This window comes from Drosophila simulans, unplaced genomic scaffold, assembly GCF_016746395.2.
Source record: "Drosophila simulans strain w501 unplaced genomic scaffold, Prin_Dsim_3.1 Segkk5_quiver_pilon, whole genome shotgun sequence".
Lineage (NCBI taxonomy): Eukaryota > Metazoa > Arthropoda > Insecta > Diptera > Drosophilidae > Drosophila > Drosophila simulans.
Window position 1 is genome coordinate 71,049 of NW_025416856.1, and position 21,906 is coordinate 92,954.

At 43.4% G+C, this 21,906-nt stretch overlaps 1 protein-coding gene across 1 annotated transcript; it reads right to left on the reverse strand.

Annotated features, from left to right (window-relative positions):
• Positions 1 to 216: 216 nt before the first annotated feature.
• On the reverse strand, positions 217 to 16,216 carry LOC120285632. The gene is made up of 2 exons (XM_044923827.1): positions 16,116 to 16,216; positions 217 to 1,844 (listed from the first exon to the last, which is right to left on the reverse strand). The coding sequence occupies exon 2, from the start codon at positions 1,811 to 1,813 to the stop codon at positions 1,091 to 1,093; it is 723 nt and encodes a 240-aa protein (XP_044779762.1). The 5' UTR covers positions 1,814 to 1,844; positions 16,116 to 16,216; the 3' UTR covers positions 217 to 1,090.
• Positions 16,217 to 21,906: the final 5,690 nt, after the last annotated feature.

The window sequence follows — 21,906 nt, forward strand, 5'->3', positions numbered from 1 at the left end:
AAGACTGCACATTGAGGTAGGCCCCCTGGTGGGAGTATCGTGGTGGCTGTGGTTGGTACCCATATCGCGGGTAGAGCCTTCGTGTTCGACGTTTGAGTTACGGTGCTGGTTGCGCAAAACTCGGGTGCTGTGACCCAGAGATCAGTAGAGATTTTAGGTAGATCTCGCTCCTCAGCAAGGGGGAGTGCTTGCCCGGCAAGCAAGTACTCGAATTGCTACCGGGGTGGTCGCTATGTACATAGCTATATCTTCTAGTCCGGGACGCTTGTCTGGCGTATGCAGACACATGCACCATATGCTCACTTGTGGGTGTATAGGGTGTCGTGGTTGTAATCCCTTCAGTGTGGAACGCGCCACGTAAAACAAGTTCGGAGGGATCCGAAAAGTCGTCGTTGCCCTTGACTCGCTGGGGTCCAAGATCCACAGCGGTACCGGTAGTTCACGGTGCGTCCTCTTTGTGCCCGCACCGTTACGAGCATCCTATCGATCGAGAGTCGCTATCGGGGTGCTCTCATCCCAATTGTTTCCTCACGTGCTTCGGTGTAGCAGCTCAATGAAAGGTAAGTCTAACGTTTTCTTGCGTATCGCCATATTAACAAATCCTCTCTTGCTTCCAGCTCCACCAACACATGTATGCCCCCTTCATGCTCCGGGGCGGCTGCCCCTGGCACCGCGCCCCCCTGGAGACCAGCCTGCGCTGTCAACTGAGGCCCGCCTGCGTTCTGCGAGTGCCTCCCCGTCCCGCGCCTGCTGCAGCCCCGCGTTGTATGCTGGCCCGCGTGCCTGGCCCCGCGTCACCCCCTCGCGCGTTATCACGGCTGCTGCGGATTATACCCGTACCCATTTTTTGACTGTTACTGTGCCTGTGTTGTTTATCAAAAAAAACCCGGACATACGGTTTTCTATTGCCGTCTGGCGTTCTTTATTCGGCGACTGCTACCCTTACCTCCCCGCCCCTCCGTACCTTAAGGCGGTAGCGCTGCCCGCCAAGCTCGAATAACTTGGCCCAGTGCACTCTTCGCTTCCGTGCTCCTTGTCGAGCCGCTTCCTCGGCCACCCGGAGCGGCCAGTCTTCCGTTGGCACCTCCCTCTACTTCTGCCCGTCCAGCGACGCCTGCCTGCAGTGGCATGGGCGCGGCGGCGTTTGCCCCGCTTCCGGGCACGACGTTTGCCTCGGCAGCCTTGGTGGTGGCAGCGCCTCACCTGGTGCAGGCCAGCTCCACTCCCTCTTCTCCGGGTTTGCTTCTCCCGGGCTCTCCTCCCTCGGGACCTCCTTCTCCGGCCTCTTACCCTCTGCTCGGGCGCGTAATCCCGGATCGCATGACTCCTGGTCCGGCGTTCTCCAGCCGATCGCTTCCGCCTCTTCCCGGGCTTCCGGCGCATCCTCGGTCTCCATCGATGCGGGCCACGTCCACGTCACCGACTGTTGGTGCCACAGACGCCCTCCCATCTCGATCGTGCGGACCACCTGGCCGACGTGTGCCTGCGGGATCTCCCACGCCTGTTGCCTGTCGGCGGCGGCGTCAACGGCAATGGTGGCTGCGGTGTCGGCTGTAGCTGTCTTGCCAGTGGCTGCGTGGGCTCCGGCTGATCCGTGGCTGGTGCCCACAGTGCTTCCTCCTCCTCTTGCAGCCGAGCCAAACGCTCCTGCCATGCGGCCTCGGCGTCGGCGACCTTTCGCGCGTCTACCATCTGCTGGAAACGCCGCAGGGTGGCGACTCGTGCCTCCATAAATCGTCTCATATCCACCGGATCCTCGGTCGGCGGCGCGACCCCGATGACACCTCCGGCGTGACCGTCTCGCCTCCGTCATCGTCTTCCTCGCTCTCCGAGGAGAGGGTGATGTAATGATGAACTCCAATTAAGAACACAAGTCCGTTTTGAGTTGAATGCAGCCGTCGGGCTGACTTTATATTTATTCAATTTATTCTTTTGATTTTAGAGTAGGCAGAAATGGTTCTGCCAGCTCAACGTCTACAGAGTATCTGATTTTACAGTTTTGAATATATTTGGACTTAGGCTAATCCGCGTAGCTGCGCTGCCGGGTACGCCAGCGGCGGAGCGGCGTTCTTATGTATATCTTATATATCTAGGCTTATCGGGAGAGCGAGCTAAGTATGTACGTATGTAATATGCATTTGGTCGGCGTGTGAATGCTGACCAAGCACTTATACTTTTTGGCCTTCAAGTGGGCAATGCACTTATACTTTGTGGCCTTCGAGTGGGCGATCATGTTACATCCGCCCTGGGCCTAACTGCGTGCATAAACATAAACATAAACATAGCAACAAAGTGCTGTCATATGTTAATATGCTATTTTATTTAATTGTTCTTAATATTGCATAGGCACATACTACATCTCCCTCCTTTTGAAAAATAACGTAACCTAGTGAAGTTATTTTGATTATTAAATGCAAATTATTTTATTTTTATTTTTATTTTTTTTTTGTGTTTTTGTTTTTGTTTGAACAACGATAGTTGATTTTGTTATGCAAAGATAAAAATATACGTGGTGTATGGAAAATTTGTATAAATGATTAAGGAAAATATAAGTTTAAATTCAATCATGAATGAAATTTCTTTAATCTATCTTTATGAACTATTTGTTTCTTATTTTTATTAGTAAGTAGCGTAATATTGTTATTATCTCCTATGCTTTCTATCTTATAGGGCCCTGTGTATTTAAAGTCTAATTTATGACCTACCTCATTTCTTAGTAAAACTTTATCTCCTACTTCTAACTCTATGTCATTTACTTTTAAGTCGTAATTTCCCTTATTTTTCTCTTTATGTGCTTCAAGCAGTTTTCTTGCTAGAGCATATGCTACTTCTAACCTATATTTACTCTCCTTAGCGTAATCATCTATGCTATATATTGGTTCTATGCTATGTAGCTTATTAAAATGTTTTGGTAAATTACTTGTTCTACCGAAAACTAATTCATATGGACAGTAATTATGTACCATATATTGGGCCGTGTTGAAGCAGTATACGAAATATTGAAGCCATACATCCCAATCGGTTTTGTCCGCCGATATGTATGATCGTATATACTCGTTTAAAGTTCTATGACTTCTTTCTTTCATCGGGATAAGTAGCGCTACTTTTAAATTCTTTAATATTTTATTGTCCATATTTTTAAATTCATCTATTGAAACGTGTTCAAAGATTTTCTTCCACGGTGCCATTTTGATTTGGCTGATATCATATATACCGGCTTGCAATTCAAGCCTTTGGAAGAATTGATCTAAATCAAGAATTCCATTAGTATAAAGATCACCAACATCATATCTTGCAATGATTTTCTTTCCATGTTTAAATAAACATATCGTGTCATTCAATTGCAATGTCACTACTTTTCGTACCTCGTCATTTGTTATGACTTCGTATACGTTGGGCTCTGAAGCTATTTCTTTGGTTTGTTCGTGCAAATCCAATTGTTCTTTTCCTGCGCAGGATTTTTGTCTACTTTGAAATCTTGTAGTGACTTTTAATATATTTCCAGTTATTTCTTTTAGCTCTTTGATGGTTATTCTTGATAACGCATCAGCTACATGATTGTCTTTGCCCTTTAGATACTCTACTGTAAAATTATATTCCTCTAATTCAAGCCTTATTCTTGTCAATTTAGAACTGGGGTTCACCATCGAGAATAAATATGTCAATGGTCTATGGTCTGTTTTCACAGTGAATTGTTTTCCGTAAATGTATGGTCTGAAATGTACTATTGCCCAATGAATTGCTGCTAACTCTTGTTCTGTTGTACTCTTATTGCTTTCACCTTTCGTAAAAGCTCTTGATGCATAAGCAACTGGGAGTTGGTGGCCATTATGGTTTTGAGTTAAAACTGCGCTACACGCTTGCTTGCTTGCATCTGTTGTTATGCAAAATTCTTTGCTGAAGTCTGGGTACTGCAAAAGTGTTGGGTTAATTAGCTGAGATTTTAAATGTATGAATGCTTTTTGACATTCATCTGTCCACTCGAATGGAACATTCTTTTTACATAATCTTGTTATGTGCCGCGAATAGTCGGCGAAATTTTTGATAAAACGTCTGTAATAATTGCAAAATGCTACAAAACGTCTAGCGCTGTCCGCATCATGTGGAACTGGGTAGTTCTGAATGACATCATATTTTTTGTCATCCGGCAAAATTCCTTTGTCTGTGCATTTATGTCCCAAAAATGTGACTTCATGCATGAAAAATGAACATTTTTCAGGATGTAACTTTAGGTTGTATTCCCTGCATTTACCAAAAACTTCAGTGAGGTTTTTAAGCATATGTTTTTCGGAACAACCTATGACTATTAAGTCATCCATATAAAGGAATGCCTGAGACGGTTCTATTCCGGAGAATGCTATAGTCATCATTCTTTGGAATGAATTAGGCGCTATTTTTAAGCCAAATGGCAATCGCGTGAAACGATATGGGCCATTGTTGGTTGAGAAAGATGTTATATCTCTCGAGCCTTCATCTAGTTCGATTTGATGAAAACCTGACATTAAATCAAGGCAGGAGAAATATTTTGCTCGACCAAGTTGGTCCAAAATATCATCTATTCTCGGTAGTGGAAATTTGTCAGCTAAAAGTTTCTTATTAATTTGGCGATAGTCTATTACTAATCTCCATTTCTTTTTATCTGAATTTGGGCTTGACTTTTTAGGTACTAATAGCAAAGGGCTATTGTACTGTGAAACTGATGGTTCAACTATTTTATCCTTTATTAATTTCTGAACTTGGGCTTGCATTTCTTCTACTTGACTATGAGGACTTCTATAATTTTTTGTGTATACCGGCTCATCATCTTTTAATCTCAACTGTTGTTTATAAAAATTATTAACTGTTATTGGTTCTGATTCTAATGCAAATATATCTATATATTCGCTGCATATATTTTCTAATTGTGATTTGAACAATTCGGGGAAATTTTTCTTTAATTGAGATAAGACAGTTTTATTTCTATTTTCACTATTTGCCTGAACTACATTGTAGTTCGAAAGTGGCTCATATTTTAAAGTGTCCATATTAACTAATTGGTCAGAATCTGTCGTGTTTAAAATTCGGACAACTGTATTACTTGATGTTGCGATTGTATTTGCAACATAAATACCAGTTTGAATTTCCTGGTTTGGAATTAAAATGTTATCATCTTCGGATGATACTATTAATCTTCGGACAACTTGGGATCTTGCTGGTAATAAAGTTGTGTTAATACCAGAGCTGTATGTTATGGGAATATAAATTGGAAATTTCAAATTGTTTGGTCTAATTATGAACCAATCTTCTTCTGTGTTTAAATCAATTTGGCAATTATATTTTTTAATGAAATCTATTCCTATTATTCCATCACACGGTATGGGAAAATTTTTATCTACTAAATGAAAGTCGTGTCGGATAATGTATTTACCTGTCTGTATCTCAATAAAAGTCTGTCCTCGCGACTGAATTTTCTGTTGGCTTATGCCTTGAATGTTTATTTTGTTAGTTATTTGAATATTAGAAAATTTGTCAGAGTTCTCTTTGAGAATAGAGATATCTGCACCTGTATCAAGTAGAAAAACTAGTTTTACGCCTGTTTCGGCATGAATGAATGTAGAAAATATGTTGAGATTATAATTAATGGTGTATACTCTACGATCTTCTTTTACTGAGTACCTAAAGGCTGTTGCGAGTTTCCCTGCTCTTGGATTACTCGTACATTTGCGTTATTTCCGTTATAGTTGTTCTGATTGTTATTACGGCCTCTATTTCCATTATTGCGGCCTCTGTTATAGCCATTATAGCGGTTATTATTATTATTTCCATTATAGCGGTTTTGGTAACCGTTATTCTGGTAACCGTTATTTTGGTAACCGTTATTTTGGTAACCGTTATTGTAGTTGCCTCTATTACTATTGTTATTGAAGCCTCTACCTCGGTTACCACCTCTATTGGCATTTCCGTATCCTCTGTTGGATCTGTTACCTCTAAAGTACATCACTTTATTGATGTAACCGGTAACTCTTGCGCTCGTTCTTATGTAACTTAATAAGTCCTATAGTCCGGTGGTCCTCTTTTACAGATGGCTCCGTGGTATAGGGTTGATGTGCGTCGTCTCCTTGGGCTGGGTGTTATCCAGGCGCAACGTCGACTCTCCTGAGTCCTCAGTAAGTCCGGCTATTATGCCAGAGGTGAAGACGTCTTAGGAAGATTAGGATGGAGGGCGTGACTTTGCCCCCGTGGTCTTTCGATGGCCTTTTGGCTCAACGAGAATGTTCAATTAAAACAATTGGTATTTTACGGCGAAGTGCCGGAGTAGCTGATCTTTATTGTTAAAGTGCAAGCTTAGAACTGAATACAAAAGAATATGAAAAGTGTGGATCTACCCTGGCTCCAATGCATCTCGCCATAAACCCATGGTCGGCAAGCCGACTCAGCATTTATGCAACATAGCTTGGTACCCCGGATAAGGGGTGTCCAATTGCTGTTGCTGACCGTTCGTAGCGCACAGCGCTGAACTCCGTTGGGGCGCGACAGCATTGTTTATATGTGGTAACTTAGTGTTTATGTATTGTTGACATGAATGTCTGTGCTCTTAGTTGTTAACTTGTACGCGCTAATCGCTGCATCCATAGTGGTGCAAGTCCCTGCTTCCAGTACTGTTTTTATACTTTCGTGCTCAGCACGATTTATCATTGTGTCTATAGCCTCTTTAGTGCTTAGACCAGTGGCATGTTCGAGAGGTATACCCTTATCGATAAAGGAAGCTTCTAGTAGCTTTCTCAGTCTATCAACTTCAGCGGTAAATTGCATTGCAGTTTTACCTCTTTGCTGAACTGTTGCTAGTTTTGTCTTGACATTACTGGAAGTTTCACCTACGACTACTTTCTGCAATTTGTTTATAATTGCCGGAATCGTCGTTTCATTTTCAACTGAGTTCAAAATTGTGCCAATTATTTTTGTCTTAATGACCTCAACTGCAATGTCTTCATATGATCCTTTAGCTAGGTCTACCAATTTGATTGCCTTAATGAATCTTTGTAAATGGATCTTTTGTCCATCATATTCTGGCACTGTGCAAGCGACTTCCTTAATGTACGACCTAATGGCTGCTGCTTGTTCTGCCATGGTTACTTTATTTTCGGAGTCAGCTGCGTTATTTGTTTTATCTTCGTCCTTCAGCATTAATTTTGCTGGTAAATTTAGATCGTGAAGATCTTCCTCTTTAATACCTTCTTTGACTAAAGTCCTATCTTCTTCGTCAGAGTTAGTGCTGTCTTCATTCAAATTTATTCTTAGTGGAGTGTTTACTATGGTTGGAATTTCTATCTGGAGACAGAATTTATTTTTTATAAATATTAATTTTTCTCTTAATGTCACCAGTAGTTCCAAAACTTTAGCACACTGTTTGCTTTCCAAATTCTTTCTATTTTGTTGGATCAGCTCTCTGATTTCATAATAATTATTTACCAAGATTTGGGCATTCTTATTGATTGTTTGTATTTTTTTTTTTTAATCTAGATAAATTCAATATTACGTTTTATAAATTTATTTATTATTTTTTTTTTTTCTTCAAAAAATTTTTCTCAAATTTTCATTCATAATTGACTTTCTTAAAGATCTTCCTTAAATATTATCTAAACCGTTGGCAGTGCTACGGTATTGTTTCTTAAGACACTTGTTATGCAATTTGTATATTTTTATTAATGCATTGGATACCATAATTAGTGCGATTACAATTAGTATTATGGTTATCCAGAACAAATCTGCATTTTGGACTTCGACTTTATTTATTACATTGGCTGTAGAGTCCACAGTTTTAGTGTCTATTAGACCCATTTTGGGTATACTAATTTTATATTTTGGAGAATAGAATAGAGAATCTTCTTTATATATATTTATATTTTCAGTTTTACTTATTCCATTTGTCTCTATAGACATTTATGTTTGGAATTATCTATTTATAAAAATTTTCAATGTTCTCAAGAGTAAAAAAAAATTGTATTTTACATTGTTGCCTGCCTGATTCTAGCTATGGCTTCACGGGCCATATTGGGTTAACAGGGCATAATAGTATATGCTCCGTTTTACAATATTTCTTACAATTTTCTTATCTATATATTTTATATTTATTATATATTTATTGTTCTGCTGTTGCTGATGCTCATCAGGTGTCAGCTGGGCGTCGCCGGGGGTGGCACGCTGACACTCCCTCGCTGCTGTCTATTGTTTGTCCGCTGACGATGTCGATAACTGCTCACAAGTCCCCAAGCAGTGAGGACTCCAGATTCCTTCGCAGCCAGGGGGGCAGGACTTCTTTGGCTTTGTTAATGCTGGTGCTGGTGCTGGACATGCCTGGTATTTTGGAATTTCATTAATTTTGGGTATAATTTTAATGTTATCTGAGTGAGTCTTCTCGAGTTTATGGGTCTTTAATTCTTGCTGATATTGCAGCAAGTGGTCTAGCTCTGCGTGTAGCTTTAGAGCTTTCGACCAAACCGGTGGCGTTTTCTGACCGTATATTAGCCACCTTACGTGGGCTATACGTTTATTCAGCTTAGTTTTCAAACCGCCACGGTGTTTTCCCATACTCAATAGAACTCTACTCACTCAGATTCTTCCTTAGTTTTGGAGGTTCCATTTAATTATTCTTTGTGTGTGTCTTCTTCCAGTCCAATATTCCTTGTCTTCACCAGTTTTGGTCAATTCGTCCAGCGTTGGACGACTGTCACGGTCGCCATGTAATGATGAACTCCAATTAAGAACACAAGTCCGTTTTGAGTTGAATGCAGCCGTCGGGCTGACTTTATATTTATTCAATTTATTCTTTTGATTTTAGAGTAGGCAGAAATGGTTCTGCCAGCTCAACGTCTACAGAGTATCTGATTTTACAGTTTTGAATATATTTGGACTTAGGCTAATCCGCGTAGCTGCGCTGCCGGGTACGCCAGCGGCGGAGCGGCGTTCTTATGTATATCTTATATATCTAGGCTTATCGGGAGAGCGAGCTAAGTATGTACGTATGTAATATGCATTTGGTCGGCGTGTGAATGCTGACCAAGCACTTATACTTTTTGGCCTTCAAGTGGGCAATGCACTTATACTTTGTGGCCTTCGAGTGGGCGATCATGTTACATCCGCCCTGGGCCTAACTGCGTGCATAAACATAAACATAAACATAGCAACAAAGTGCTGTCATATGTTAATATGCTATTTTATTTAATTGTTCTTAATATTGCATAGGCACATACTACATCTCCCTCCTTTTGAAAAATAACGTAACCTAGTGAAGTTATTTTGATTATTAAATGCAAATTATTTTATTTTTATTTTTATTTTTTTTTTGTGTTTTTGTTTTTGTTTGAACAACGATAGTTGATTTTGTTATGCAAAGATAAAAATATACGTGGTGTATGGAAAATTTGTATAAATGATTAAGGAAAATATAAGTTTAAATTCAATCATGAATGAAATTTCTTTAATCTATCTTTATGAACTATTTGTTTCTTATTTTTATTAGTAAGTAGCGTAATATTGTTATTATCTCCTATGCTTTCTATCTTATAGGGCCCTGTGTATTTAAAGTCTAATTTATGACCTACCTCATTTCTTAGTAAAACTTTATCTCCTACTTCTAACTCTATGTCATTTACTTTTAAGTCGTAATTTCCCTTATTTTTCTCTTTATGTGCTTCAAGCAGTTTTCTTGCTAGAGCATATGCTACTTCTAACCTATATTTACTCTCCTTAGCGTAATCATCTATGCTATATATTGGTTCTATGCTATGTAGCTTATTAAAATGTTTTGGTAAATTACTTGTTCTACCGAAAACTAATTCATATGGACAGTAATTATGTACCATATATTGGGCCGTGTTGAAGCAGTATACGAAATATTGAAGCCATACATCCCAATCGGTTTTGTCCGCCGATATGTATGATCGTATATACTCGTTTAAAGTTCTATGACTTCTTTCTTTCATCGGGATAAGTAGCGCTACTTTTAAATTCTTTAATATTTTATTGTCCATATTTTTAAATTCATCTATTGAAACGTGTTCAAAGATTTTCTTCCACGGTGCCATTTTGATTTGGCTGATATCATATATACCGGCTTGCAATTCAAGCCTTTGGAAGAATTGATCTAAATCAAGAATTCCATTAGTATAAAGATCACCAACATCATATCTTGCAATGATTTTCTTTCCATGTTTAAATAAACATATCGTGTCATTCAATTGCAATGTCACTACTTTTCGTACCTCGTCATTTGTTATGACTTCGTATACGTTGGGCTCTGAAGCTATTTCTTTGGTTTGTTCGTGCAAATCCAATTGTTCTTTTCCTGCGCAGGATTTTTGTCTACTTTGAAATCTTGTAGTGACTTTTAATATATTTCCAGTTATTTCTTTTAGCTCTTTGATGGTTATTCTTGATAACGCATCAGCTACATGATTGTCTTTGCCCTTTAGATACTCTACTGTAAAATTATATTCCTCTAATTCAAGCCTTATTCTTGTCAATTTAGAACTGGGGTTCACCATCGAGAATAAATATGTCAATGGTCTATGGTCTGTTTTCACAGTGAATTGTTTTCCGTAAATGTATGGTCTGAAATGTACTATTGCCCAATGAATTGCTGCTAACTCTTGTTCTGTTGTACTCTTATTGCTTTCACCTTTCGTAAAAGCTCTTGATGCATAAGCAACTGGGAGTTGGTGGCCATTATGGTTTTGAGTTAAAACTGCGCTACACGCTTGCTTGCTTGCATCTGTTGTTATGCAAAATTCTTTGCTGAAGTCTGGGTACTGCAAAAGTGTTGGGTTAATTAGCTGAGATTTTAAATGTATGAATGCTTTTTGACATTCATCTGTCCACTCGAATGGAACATTCTTTTTACATAATCTTGTTATGTGCCGCGAATAGTCGGCGAAATTTTTGATAAAACGTCTGTAATAATTGCAAAATGCTACAAAACGTCTAGCGCTGTCCGCATCATGTGGAACTGGGTAGTTCTGAATGACATCATATTTTTTGTCATCCGGCAAAATTCCTTTGTCTGTGCATTTATGTCCCAAAAATGTGACTTCATGCATGAAAAATGAACATTTTTCAGGATGTAACTTTAGGTTGTATTCCCTGCATTTACCAAAAACTTCAGTGAGGTTTTTAAGCATATGTTTTTCGGAACAACCTATGACTATTAAGTCATCCATATAAAGGAATGCCTGAGACGGTTCTATTCCGGAGAATGCTATAGTCATCATTCTTTGGAATGAATTAGGCGCTATTTTTAAGCCAAATGGCAATCGCGTGAAACGATATGGGCCATTGTTGGTTGAGAAAGATGTTATATCTCTCGAGCCTTCATCTAGTTCGATTTGATGAAAACCTGACATTAAATCAAGGCAGGAGAAATATTTTGCTCGACCAAGTTGGTCCAAAATATCATCTATTCTCGGTAGTGGAAATTTGTCAGCTAAAAGTTTCTTATTAATTTGGCGATAGTCTATTACTAATCTCCATTTCTTTTTATCTGAATTTGGGCTTGACTTTTTAGGTACTAATAGCAAAGGGCTATTGTACTGTGAAACTGATGGTTCAACTATTTTATCCTTTATTAATTTCTGAACTTGGGCTTGCATTTCTTCTACTTGACTATGAGGACTTCTATAATTTTTTGTGTATACCGGCTCATCATCTTTTAATCTCAACTGTTGTTTATAAAAATTATTAACTGTTATTGGTTCTGATTCTAATGCAAATATATCTATATATTCGCTGCATATATTTTCTAATTGTGATTTGAACAATTCGGGGAAATTTTTCTTTAATTGAGATAAGACAGTTTTATTTCTATTTTCACTATTTGCCTGAACTACATTGTAGTTCGAAAGTGGCTCATATTTTAAAGTGTCCATATTAACTAATTGGTCAGAATCTGTCGTGTTTAAAATTCGGACAACTGTATTACTTGATGTTGCGATTGTATTTGCAACATAAATACCAGTTTGAATTTCCTGGTTTGGAATTAAAATGTTATCATCTTCGGATGATACTATTAATCTTCGGACAACTTGGGATCTTGCTGGTAATAAAGTTGTGTTAATACCAGAGCTGTATGTTATGGGAATATAAATTGGAAATTTCAAATTGTTTGGTCTAATTATGAACCAATCTTCTTCTGTGTTTAAATCAATTTGGCAATTATATTTTTTAATGAAATCTATTCCTATTATTCCATCACACGGTATGGGAAAATTTTTATCTACTAAATGAAAGTCGTGTCGGATAATGTATTTACCTGTCTGTATCTCAATAAAAGTCTGTCCTCGCGACTGAATTTTCTGTTGGCTTATGCCTTGAATGTTTATTTTGTTAGTTATTTGAATATTAGAAAATTTGTCAGAGTTCTCTTTGAGAATAGAGATATCTGCACCTGTATCAAGTAGAAAAACTAGTTTTACGCCTGTTTCGGCATGAATGAATGTAGAAAATATGTTGAGATTATAATTAATGGTGTATACTCTACGATCTTCTTTTACTGAGTACCTAAAGGCTGTTGCGAGTTTCCCTGCTCTTGGATTACTCGTACATTTGCGTTATTTCCGTTATAGTTGTTCTGATTGTTATTACGGCCTCTATTTCCATTATTGCGGCCTCTGTTATAGCCATTATAGCGGTTATTATTATTATTTCCATTATAGCGGTTTTGGTAACCGTTATTCTGGTAACCGTTATTTTGGTAACCGTTATTTTGGTAACCGTTATTGTAGTTGCCTCTATTACTATTGTTATTGAAGCCTCTACCTCGGTTACCACCTCTATTGGCATTTCCGTATCCTCTGTTGGATCTGTTACCTCTAAAGTACATCACTTTATTGATGTAACCGGTAACTCTTGCGCTCGTTCTTATGTAACTTAATAAGTCCTATAGTCCGGTGGTCCTCTTTTACAGATGGCTCCGTGGTATAGGGTTGATGTGCGTCGTCTCCTTGGGCTGGGTGTTATCCAGGCGCAACGTCGACTCTCCTGAGTCCTCAGTAAGTCCGGCTATTATGCCAGAGGTGAAGACGTCTTAGGAAGATTAGGATGGAGGGCGTGACTTTGCCCCCGTGGTCTTTCGATGGCCTTTTGGCTCAACGAGAATGTTCAATTAAAACAATTGGTATTTTACGGCGAAGTGCCGGAGTAGCTGATCTTTATTGTTAAAGTGCAAGCTTAGAACTGAATACAAAAGAATATGAAAAGTGTGGATCTACCCTGGCTCCAATGCATCTCGCCATAAACCCATGGTCGGCAAGCCGACTCAGCATTTATGCAACATAGCTTGGTACCCCGGATAAGGGGTGTCCAATTGCTGTTGCTGACCGTTCGTAGCGCACAGCGCTGAACTCCGTTGGGGCGCGACAGCATTGTTTATATGTGGTAACTTAGTGTTTATGTATTGTTGACATGAATGTCTGTGCTCTTAGTTGTTAACTTGTACGCGCTAATCGCTGCATCCATAGTGGTGCAAGTCCCTGCTTCCAGTACTGTTTTTATACTTTCGTGCTCAGCACGATTTATCATTGTGTCTATAGCCTCTTTAGTGCTTAGACCAGTGGCATGTTCGAGAGGTATACCCTTATCGATAAAGGAAGCTTCTAGTAGCTTTCTCAGTCTATCAACTTCAGCGGTAAATTGCATTGCAGTTTTACCTCTTTGCTGAACTGTTGCTAGTTTTGTCTTGACATTACTGGAAGTTTCACCTACGACTACTTTCTGCAATTTGTTTATAATTGCCGGAATCGTCGTTTCATTTTCAACTGAGTTCAAAATTGTGCCAATTATTTTTGTCTTAATGACCTCAACTGCAATGTCTTCATATGATCCTTTAGCTAGGTCTACCAATTTGATTGCCTTAATGAATCTTTGTAAATGGATCTTTTGTCCATCATATTCTGGCACTGTGCAAGCGACTTCCTTAATGTACGACCTAATGGCTGCTGCTTGTTCTGCCATGGTTACTTTATTTTCGGAGTCAGCTGCGTTATTTGTTTTATCTTCGTCCTTCAGCATTAATTTTGCTGGTAAATTTAGATCGTGAAGATCTTCCTCTTTAATACCTTCTTTGACTAAAGTCCTATCTTCTTCGTCAGAGTTAGTGCTGTCTTCATTCAAATTTATTCTTAGTGGAGTGTTTACTATGGTTGGAATTTCTATCTGGAGACAGAATTTATTTTTTATAAATATTAATTTTTCTCTTAATGTCACCAGTAGTTCCAAAACTTTAGCACACTGTTTGCTTTCCAAATTCTTTCTATTTTGTTGGATCAGCTCTCTGATTTCATAATAATTATTTACCAAGATTTGGGCATTCTTATTGATTGTTTGTATTTTTTTTTTTTAATCTAGATAAATTCAATATTACGTTTTATAAATTTATTTATTATTTTTTTTTTTTCTTCAAAAAATTTTTCTCAAATTTTCATTCATAATTGACTTTCTTAAAGATCTTCCTTAAATATTATCTAAACCGTTGGCAGTGCTACGGTATTGTTTCTTAAGACACTTGTTATGCAATTTGTATATTTTTATTAATGCATTGGATACCATAATTAGTGCGATTACAATTAGTATTATGGTTATCCAGAACAAATCTGCATTTTGGACTTCGACTTTATTTATTACATTGGCTGTAGAGTCCACAGTTTTAGTGTCTATTAGACCCATTTTGGGTATACTAATTTTATATTTTGGAGAATAGAATAGAGAATCTTCTTTATATATATTTATATTTTCAGTTTTACTTATTCCATTTGTCTCTATAGACATTTATGTTTGGAATTATCTATTTATAAAAATTTTCAATGTTCTCAAGAGTAAAAAAAAATTGTATTTTACATTGTTGCCTGCCTGATTCTAGCTATGGCTTCACGGGCCATATTGGGTTAACAGGGCATAATAGTATATGCTCCGTTTTACAATATTTCTTACAATTTTCTTATCTATATATTTTATATTTATTATATATTTATTGTTCTGCTGTTGCTGATGCTCATCAGGTGTCAGCTGGGCGTCGCCGGGGGTGGCACGCTGACACTCCCTCGCTGCTGTCTATTGTTTGTCCGCTGACGATGTCGATAACTGCTCACAAGTCCCCAAGCAGTGAGGACTCCAGATTCCTTCGCAGCCAGGGGGGCAGGACTTCTTTGGCTTTGTTAATGCTGGTGCTGGTGCTGGACATGCCTGGTATTTTGGAATTTCATTAATTTTGGGTATAATTTTAATGTTATCTGAGTGAGTCTTCTCGAGTTTATGGGTCTTTAATTCTTGCTGATATTGCAGCAAGTGGTCTAGCTCTGCGTGTAGCTTTAGAGCTTTCGACCAAACCGGTGGCGTTTTCTGACCGTATATTAGCCACCTTACGTGGGCTATACGTTTATTCAGCTTAGTTTTCAAACCGCCACGGTGTTTTCCCATACTCAATAGAACTCTACTCACTCAGATTCTTCCTTAGTTTTGGAGGTTCCATTTAATTATTCTTTGTGTGTGTCTTCTTCCAGTCCAATATTCCTTGTCTTCACCAGTTTTGGTCAATTCGTCCAGCGTTGGACGACTGTCACGGTCGCCATGTAATGATGAACTCCAATTAAGAACACAAGTCCGTTTTGAGTTGAATGCAGCCGTCGGGCTGACTTTATATTTATTCAATTTATTCTTTTGATTTTAGAGTAGGCAGAAATGGTTCTGCCAGCTCAACGTCTACAGAGTATCTGATTTTACAGTTTTGAATATATTTGGACTTAGGCTAATCCGCGTAGCTGCGCTGCCGGGTACGCCAGCGGCGGAGCGGCGTTCTTATGTATATCTTATATATCTAGGCTTATCGGGAGAGCGAGCTAAGTATGTACGTATGTAATATGCATTTGGTCGGCGTGTGAATGCTGACCAAGCACTTATACTTTTTGGCCTTCAAGTGGGCAATGCACTTATACTTTGTGGCCTTCGAGTGGGCGATCATGTTACATCCGCCCTGGGCCTAACTGCGTGCATAAACATAAACATAAACATAGCAACAAAGTGCTGTCATATGTTAATATGCTATTTTATTTAATTGTTCTTAATATTGCATAGGCACATACTACAGTGATGACCTCGGCCACGCCCTCCGTCTCCGCCATTGGCTGGTCGTCCTCGAGCTCGATGTCCGGAATTTCCTCCGGGTCCTCTATACTTCCCGGGGATGGAGATCGCAACACCAGGGGTGACGCCAGGAGCTGGAGGTAGGAATTGGAATCCCTACTCCATATCGCCCCGGACGATGTGTGGAGGATGCTTGGAGGCACGTGAAGAGCAGTGTTGGTGCCAGCCCGGCGCAATACGTGCTCGGCACATTCGTGGACTTCAAAGGAGCATTCGACAACGTCGAATGGAGTGCTGCACTCCGCCGACTAGCCGACTTGGGATGCCGGGAGATGGGCTTGTGGCAGAGCTTTTTCTCCGGCCGAAGAGCAGTGATCCGAAGCAGTTCCGGTACTGTGGATGTACCGGTAACTAGAGGCTGCCCGCAGGGGTCAATCAGCGGCCCATTTATCTGGGACATACTGATGGATGTACTGCTTCAGCGTCTCCAGCCGTATTGCCAGCTGAGTGCATACGCGGATGACTTGCTGCTTCTCGTCGAGGGAAATTCCCGAGCTATGCTAGAGGAAAAAGGAGCACAACTGATGTTCATCGTAGAAGCGTGGGGAGCGGAAGTTGGCGTTGCCGTCTCGACCAGCAAGACGGTAATAATGCTGCTGAAAGGTGCCTTGAGACGTGCGCCTACGGTGAGGTTTGCTGGAGCGAACCTTCCGTATGTGCGTAGCTGTCGGTACCTCGGCATCACGGTCAGTGAAGGAATGAAATTCCTCACGCACATAGCTTCGCTTCGCCAGCGGATGACCGGAGTCGTTGGAGCATTGGCGCGTGTGCTTCGAGCCGATTGGGGCTTCAGTCCTCGAGCCAGGTGGACCATATAAGACGGACTCATGGCACCTTGTGTGCTGTATGGTGCCCCGGTATGGTATGACACCGCCGAACAAGTAGCCGCCCGGAGACGACTAGCCTCCTGCCAGAGGCTAATCCTGCTTGGATGCCTTTCGGTATGCCGAACAGTGTCCACAGTGGCACTGCAGGTACTTGGTGGAGCTCCCCCGCTTGACTTGGCTGCTAAGTTATTAGCGGTCAAATACAAGCTAAAGCGTGGATACCCGCTGGAGGAGAACGACTGGCTTTACGACGAGGACATTACGTGTCTAAGCTGGAAGCAGAGGAAGACTCGCCTAGAAGAGTGCTTACTGCAGAGTTGGCAGAACAGATGGGATGACGACAGCGAACCAGGACGGGTGACGCATAAATTCATCCCATACGTCACTCTCGCCTATCGGGATCCAAGCTTTGGATTCTCGATGAGGACGTCTTACCTGCTGACAGGTCACGGGTCGTTCAACGCATTTTTGCAAGGGAGAGCCCTCAGCGATACCACTGCTTGCGCTTGTGGAGATCCATATGAGGACTGGATGCACATATTGTGCGCTTTCCCCCTATATGCAGATTTGCGGAACCTCGATGGACTTGGAGTGCAGCGCCTTGGCGAAAACTGGACCTTCGAGAGAATCCTGAAAGATCAACAGAGGACTGAACGGCTGGCAGTGTTTGCGGACGAAGTGTTCCGGAGGAGGAGGGGTGTTTAGCCCAACAACTTCGCCGTGTGGTGAGCGGGCGAGAATACTTCCAAAGTCCGCTATTGCTTACGGTGAGGTTTGCTGGAGCGAACCGCCTACGCCTACGGTGAGGTTTGCTGGAGCGAACCTTCCGTATGTGCGTAGCTGTCGGTACCTCGGCATCACGGTCAGTGAAGGAATGAAATTCCTCACGCACATAGCTTCGCTTCGCCAGCGGATGACCGGAGTCGTTGGAGCATTGGCGCGTGTGCTTCGAGCCGACTGGGGCTTCAGTCCTCGAGCCAGGTGGACCATATTAGACGGACTCATGGCACCTTGTGTGCTGTATGGTGCCCCGGTATGGTATGACACCGCCGAACAAGTAGCCGCCCGGAGACGACTAGCCTCCTGGCAGAGGCTAATCCTGCTTGGATGCCTTTCGGTATGCCGAACAGTGTCCACAGTGGCACTGCAGGTCATTGGTGGAGCTCCCCCGCTTGACTTGGCTGCTAAGTTATTAGCGGTCAAATACAAGCTAAAGCGTGGATACCCGCTGGAGGAGAACGACTGGCTTTACGACGAGGACATTACGTGTCTAAGCTGGAAGCAGAGGAAGACTCGCCTAGAAGAGTGCTTACTGCAGAGTTGGCAGAACAGATGGGATGACTACAGCGAACCAGGAAGGGTGACGCATAAATTCATCCCATACGTCACTCTCGCCTATCGGGATCCAAGCTTTGGATTCTCGATGGGGACGTCTTACCTGCTGACAGGTCACGGGTCGTTCAACGCATTTTTGCAAGGGAGAGCCCTCAGCGATACCACTGCTTGCGCTTGTGGAGATCCATATGAGGACTGGATGCACATATTGTGCGCTTGCCCCCTATATGCAGATTTGCGGAACCTCGATGGACTTGGAGTGCAGCGCCTTGGCGAAAACTGGACCTTCGAGAGAATCCTGAAAGATCAACAGAGGACTGAACGGCTGGCAGTGTTTGCGGACGAAGTGTATCGGAGGAGGAGGGGTGTTTAGCCCAACAATTTCGCCGTGTGGTTAGCGGGCGAGAATACTTCCACAGTCCGCTATTGCTTGTCGTAAGAGGCGACTAATATAGCGACAGGTTCCTCTAACCATGCTTGTCGGAGCAAAAGGAGGAGGCCCACCGAGCCTCTCTTTCGGTACCACGGGTTGTGCAGCTATCCAAGACTGCACATTGAGGTAGGCCCCCTGGTGGGAGTATCGTGGTGGCTGTGGTTGGTACCCATATCGCGGGTAGAGCCTTCGTGTTCGACGTTTGAGTTACGGTGCTGGTTGCGCAAAACTCGGGTGCTGTGACCCAGAGATCAGTAGAGATTTTAGGTAGATCTCGCTCCTCAGCAAGGGGGAGTGCTTGCCCGGCAAGCAAGTACTCGAATTGCTACCGGGGTGGTCGCTATGTACATAGCTATATCTTCTAGTCCGGGACGCTTGTCTGGCGTATGCAGACACATGCACCATATGCTCACTTGTGGGTGTATAGGGTGTCGTGGTTGTAATCCCTTCAGTGTGGAACGCGCCACGTAAAACAAGTTCGGAGGGATCCGAAAAGTCGTCGTTGCCCTTGACTCGCTGGGGTCCAAGATCCACAGCGGTACCGGTAGTTCACGGTGCGTCCTCTTTGTGCCCGCACCGTTACGAGCATCCTATCGGGGTGCTCTCATCCCAATTGTTTCCTCACGTGCTTCGGTGTAGCAGCTCAATGAAAGGTAAGTCTAACGTTTTCTTGCGTATCGCCATATTAACAAATCCTCTCTTGCTTCCAGCTCCACCAACACATGTATGCCCCCTTCATGCTCCGGGGCGGCTGCCCCTGGCCCCGCGCCCCCCTGGAGACATGCCTGCGCTGTCAACTGAGGCCCGCCTGCGTTCTGCGAGTGCCTCCCCGTCCCGCGCCTGCTGCAGCCCCGCGTCGTATGCTGGCCCGCGTGCCTGGCCCCGCGTCACCCCCTCGCGCGTTATCACGGCTGCTGCGGATTATACCCGTACCCATTTTTTGACTGTTACTGTGCCTGTGTTGTTTATCAAAAAAAAACCCGGACATACGGTTTTCTATTGCCGTCTGGCGTTCTTTATTCGGCGACTGCTACCCTTACCTCCCCGCCCCTCCGTACCTTAAGGCGGTAGCGCTGCCCGCCAAGCTCGAATAACTTGGCCCAGTGCACTCTTCGCTTCCGTGCTCCTTGTCGAGCCGCTTCCTCGGCCACCCGGAGCGGCCAGTCTTCCGTTGGCACCTCCCTCTACTTCTGCCCGTCCAGCGACGCCTGCCTGCAGTGGCATGGGCGCGGCGGCGTTTGCCCCGCTTCCGGGCACGACGTTTGCCTCGGCAGCCTTGGTGGTGGCAGCGCCTCACCTGGTGCAGGCCAGCTCCACTCCCTCTTCTCCGGGTTTGCTTCTCCCGGGCTCTCCTCCCTCGGGACCTCCTTCTCCGGCCTCTTACCCTCTGCTCGGGCGCGTAATCCCGGATCGCATGACTCCTGGTCCGGCGTTCTCCAGCCGATCGCTTCCGCCTCTTCCCGGGCTTCCGGCGCATCCTCGGTCTCCATCGATGCGGGCCACGTCCACGTCACCGACTGTTGGTGCCACAGACGCCCTCCCATCTCGATCGTGCGGACCACCTGGCCGACGTGTGCCTGCGGGATCTCCCACGCCTGTTGCCTGTCGGCGGCGGCGTCAACGGCAATGGTGGCTGCGGTGTCGGCGGTAGCTGTCTTGCCAGTGGCTGCGTGTGCTTTCTCCTCCTCTTGCAGCCGAGCCAAACGCTCCTGCCATGCGGCCTCGGCGTCGGCGACCTTTCGCGCGTCTACCATCTGCTGGAAACGCCGCAGGGTGGCGACTCGTGCCTCCATAAATCGTCTCATATCCACCGGATCCTCGGTCGGCGGCGCGACCCCGAGGCTTATCCGTCCCTGGCCCTGCGTAGCCCGCCGGACGCTCCGATATGCCATCCGCGCCCTGGCCTTTCGCGCAGTCTCGTCCTCGTCCGATGACACCTCCGGCGTGACCGTCTCGCCTCCGTCATCGTCTTCCTCGCTCTCCGAGGAGAGGGTGATGACCTCGGCCACGCCCTCCGTCTCCGCCATTGGTTGGTCGTCCTCGAGCTCGATGTCCGGAATTTCCTCCGGGTCCTCTATACTTCCCGGGGATGGAGATCGCAACACCAGGGGTGACGCCAGGAGCTGGAGGTAGGAATTGGAATCCCTACTCCATATCGCCCCGGACGATGTGTGGAGGATGCTTGGAGGCACGTGAAGAGCAGTGTTGGTGCCAGCCCGGCGCAATACGTGCTCGGCACATTCGTGGACTTCAAAGGAGCATTCGACAACGTCGAATGGAGTGCTGCACTCCGCCGACTAGCCGACTTGGGATGCCGGGAGATGGGCTTGTGGCAGAGCTTTTTCTCCGGCCGAAGAGCAGTGATCCGAAGCAGTTCCGGTACTGTGGATGTACCGGTAACTAGAGGCTGCCCGCAGGGGTCAATCAGCGGCCCATTTATCTGGGACATACTAATGGATGTACTGCTTCAGCGTCTCCAGCCGTATTGCCAGCGTGGGGAGCGGAAGTTGGCGTTGCCGTCTCGACCAGCAAGACGGTAATAATGCTGCTGTTCACACATGAACACGAATATATTTAAAGACTTACAATTTTGGGCTCCGTTCATATCTTATGTAAATGAATCGAGAGCGATAAATTATATTTAGGATTTTGTTATCTAAGGCGACATGGGTGCATTGCTCAAAAACATGTAATTTAAGTGCACACTACATGAGTCAGTCACTTGAGATCGTTCCCCGCCTCCTAAAATAGTCCCTTAGTGGGAGACCACAGATAAGGTCCTCGCCGCTCAAGATAGGCAGATGTGCCCGAGCGTGGGACCTCGATAAGGCGGGGACTATTTACTTAGGCCTCTGCGTAGGCCATTTACTTTAAGATGCGATTCTCATGTCACCTATTTAAACCGAAGATATTTCCAAATAAAACCAGTTTCTTACAAAAACTCAACGAGTAAAGTCTTCTTATTTGGGATTTTACATTTGGTCAATCGAGCCTTTAATCGACTCTGCAGTTTCCCCCTACCAAAGGTAAGGAACTCAGAGAAAGGCCAGCTCCTTTAAGCATCTTACAGCTAAAGGTAGCAAAAATAAGTGACTCTTGTTTCCCCCTACCAAAGGTAAGGAACAGAGTATAAATATAAAAAGC

Coding starts and splice junctions, on each gene's coding strand:
- LOC120285632 (XM_044923827.1), bottom strand. CDS start 1,813: ATGACGGAGGCGAGACGGTCACGCCGGAGGTGTCATCGGGGTCGCGCC.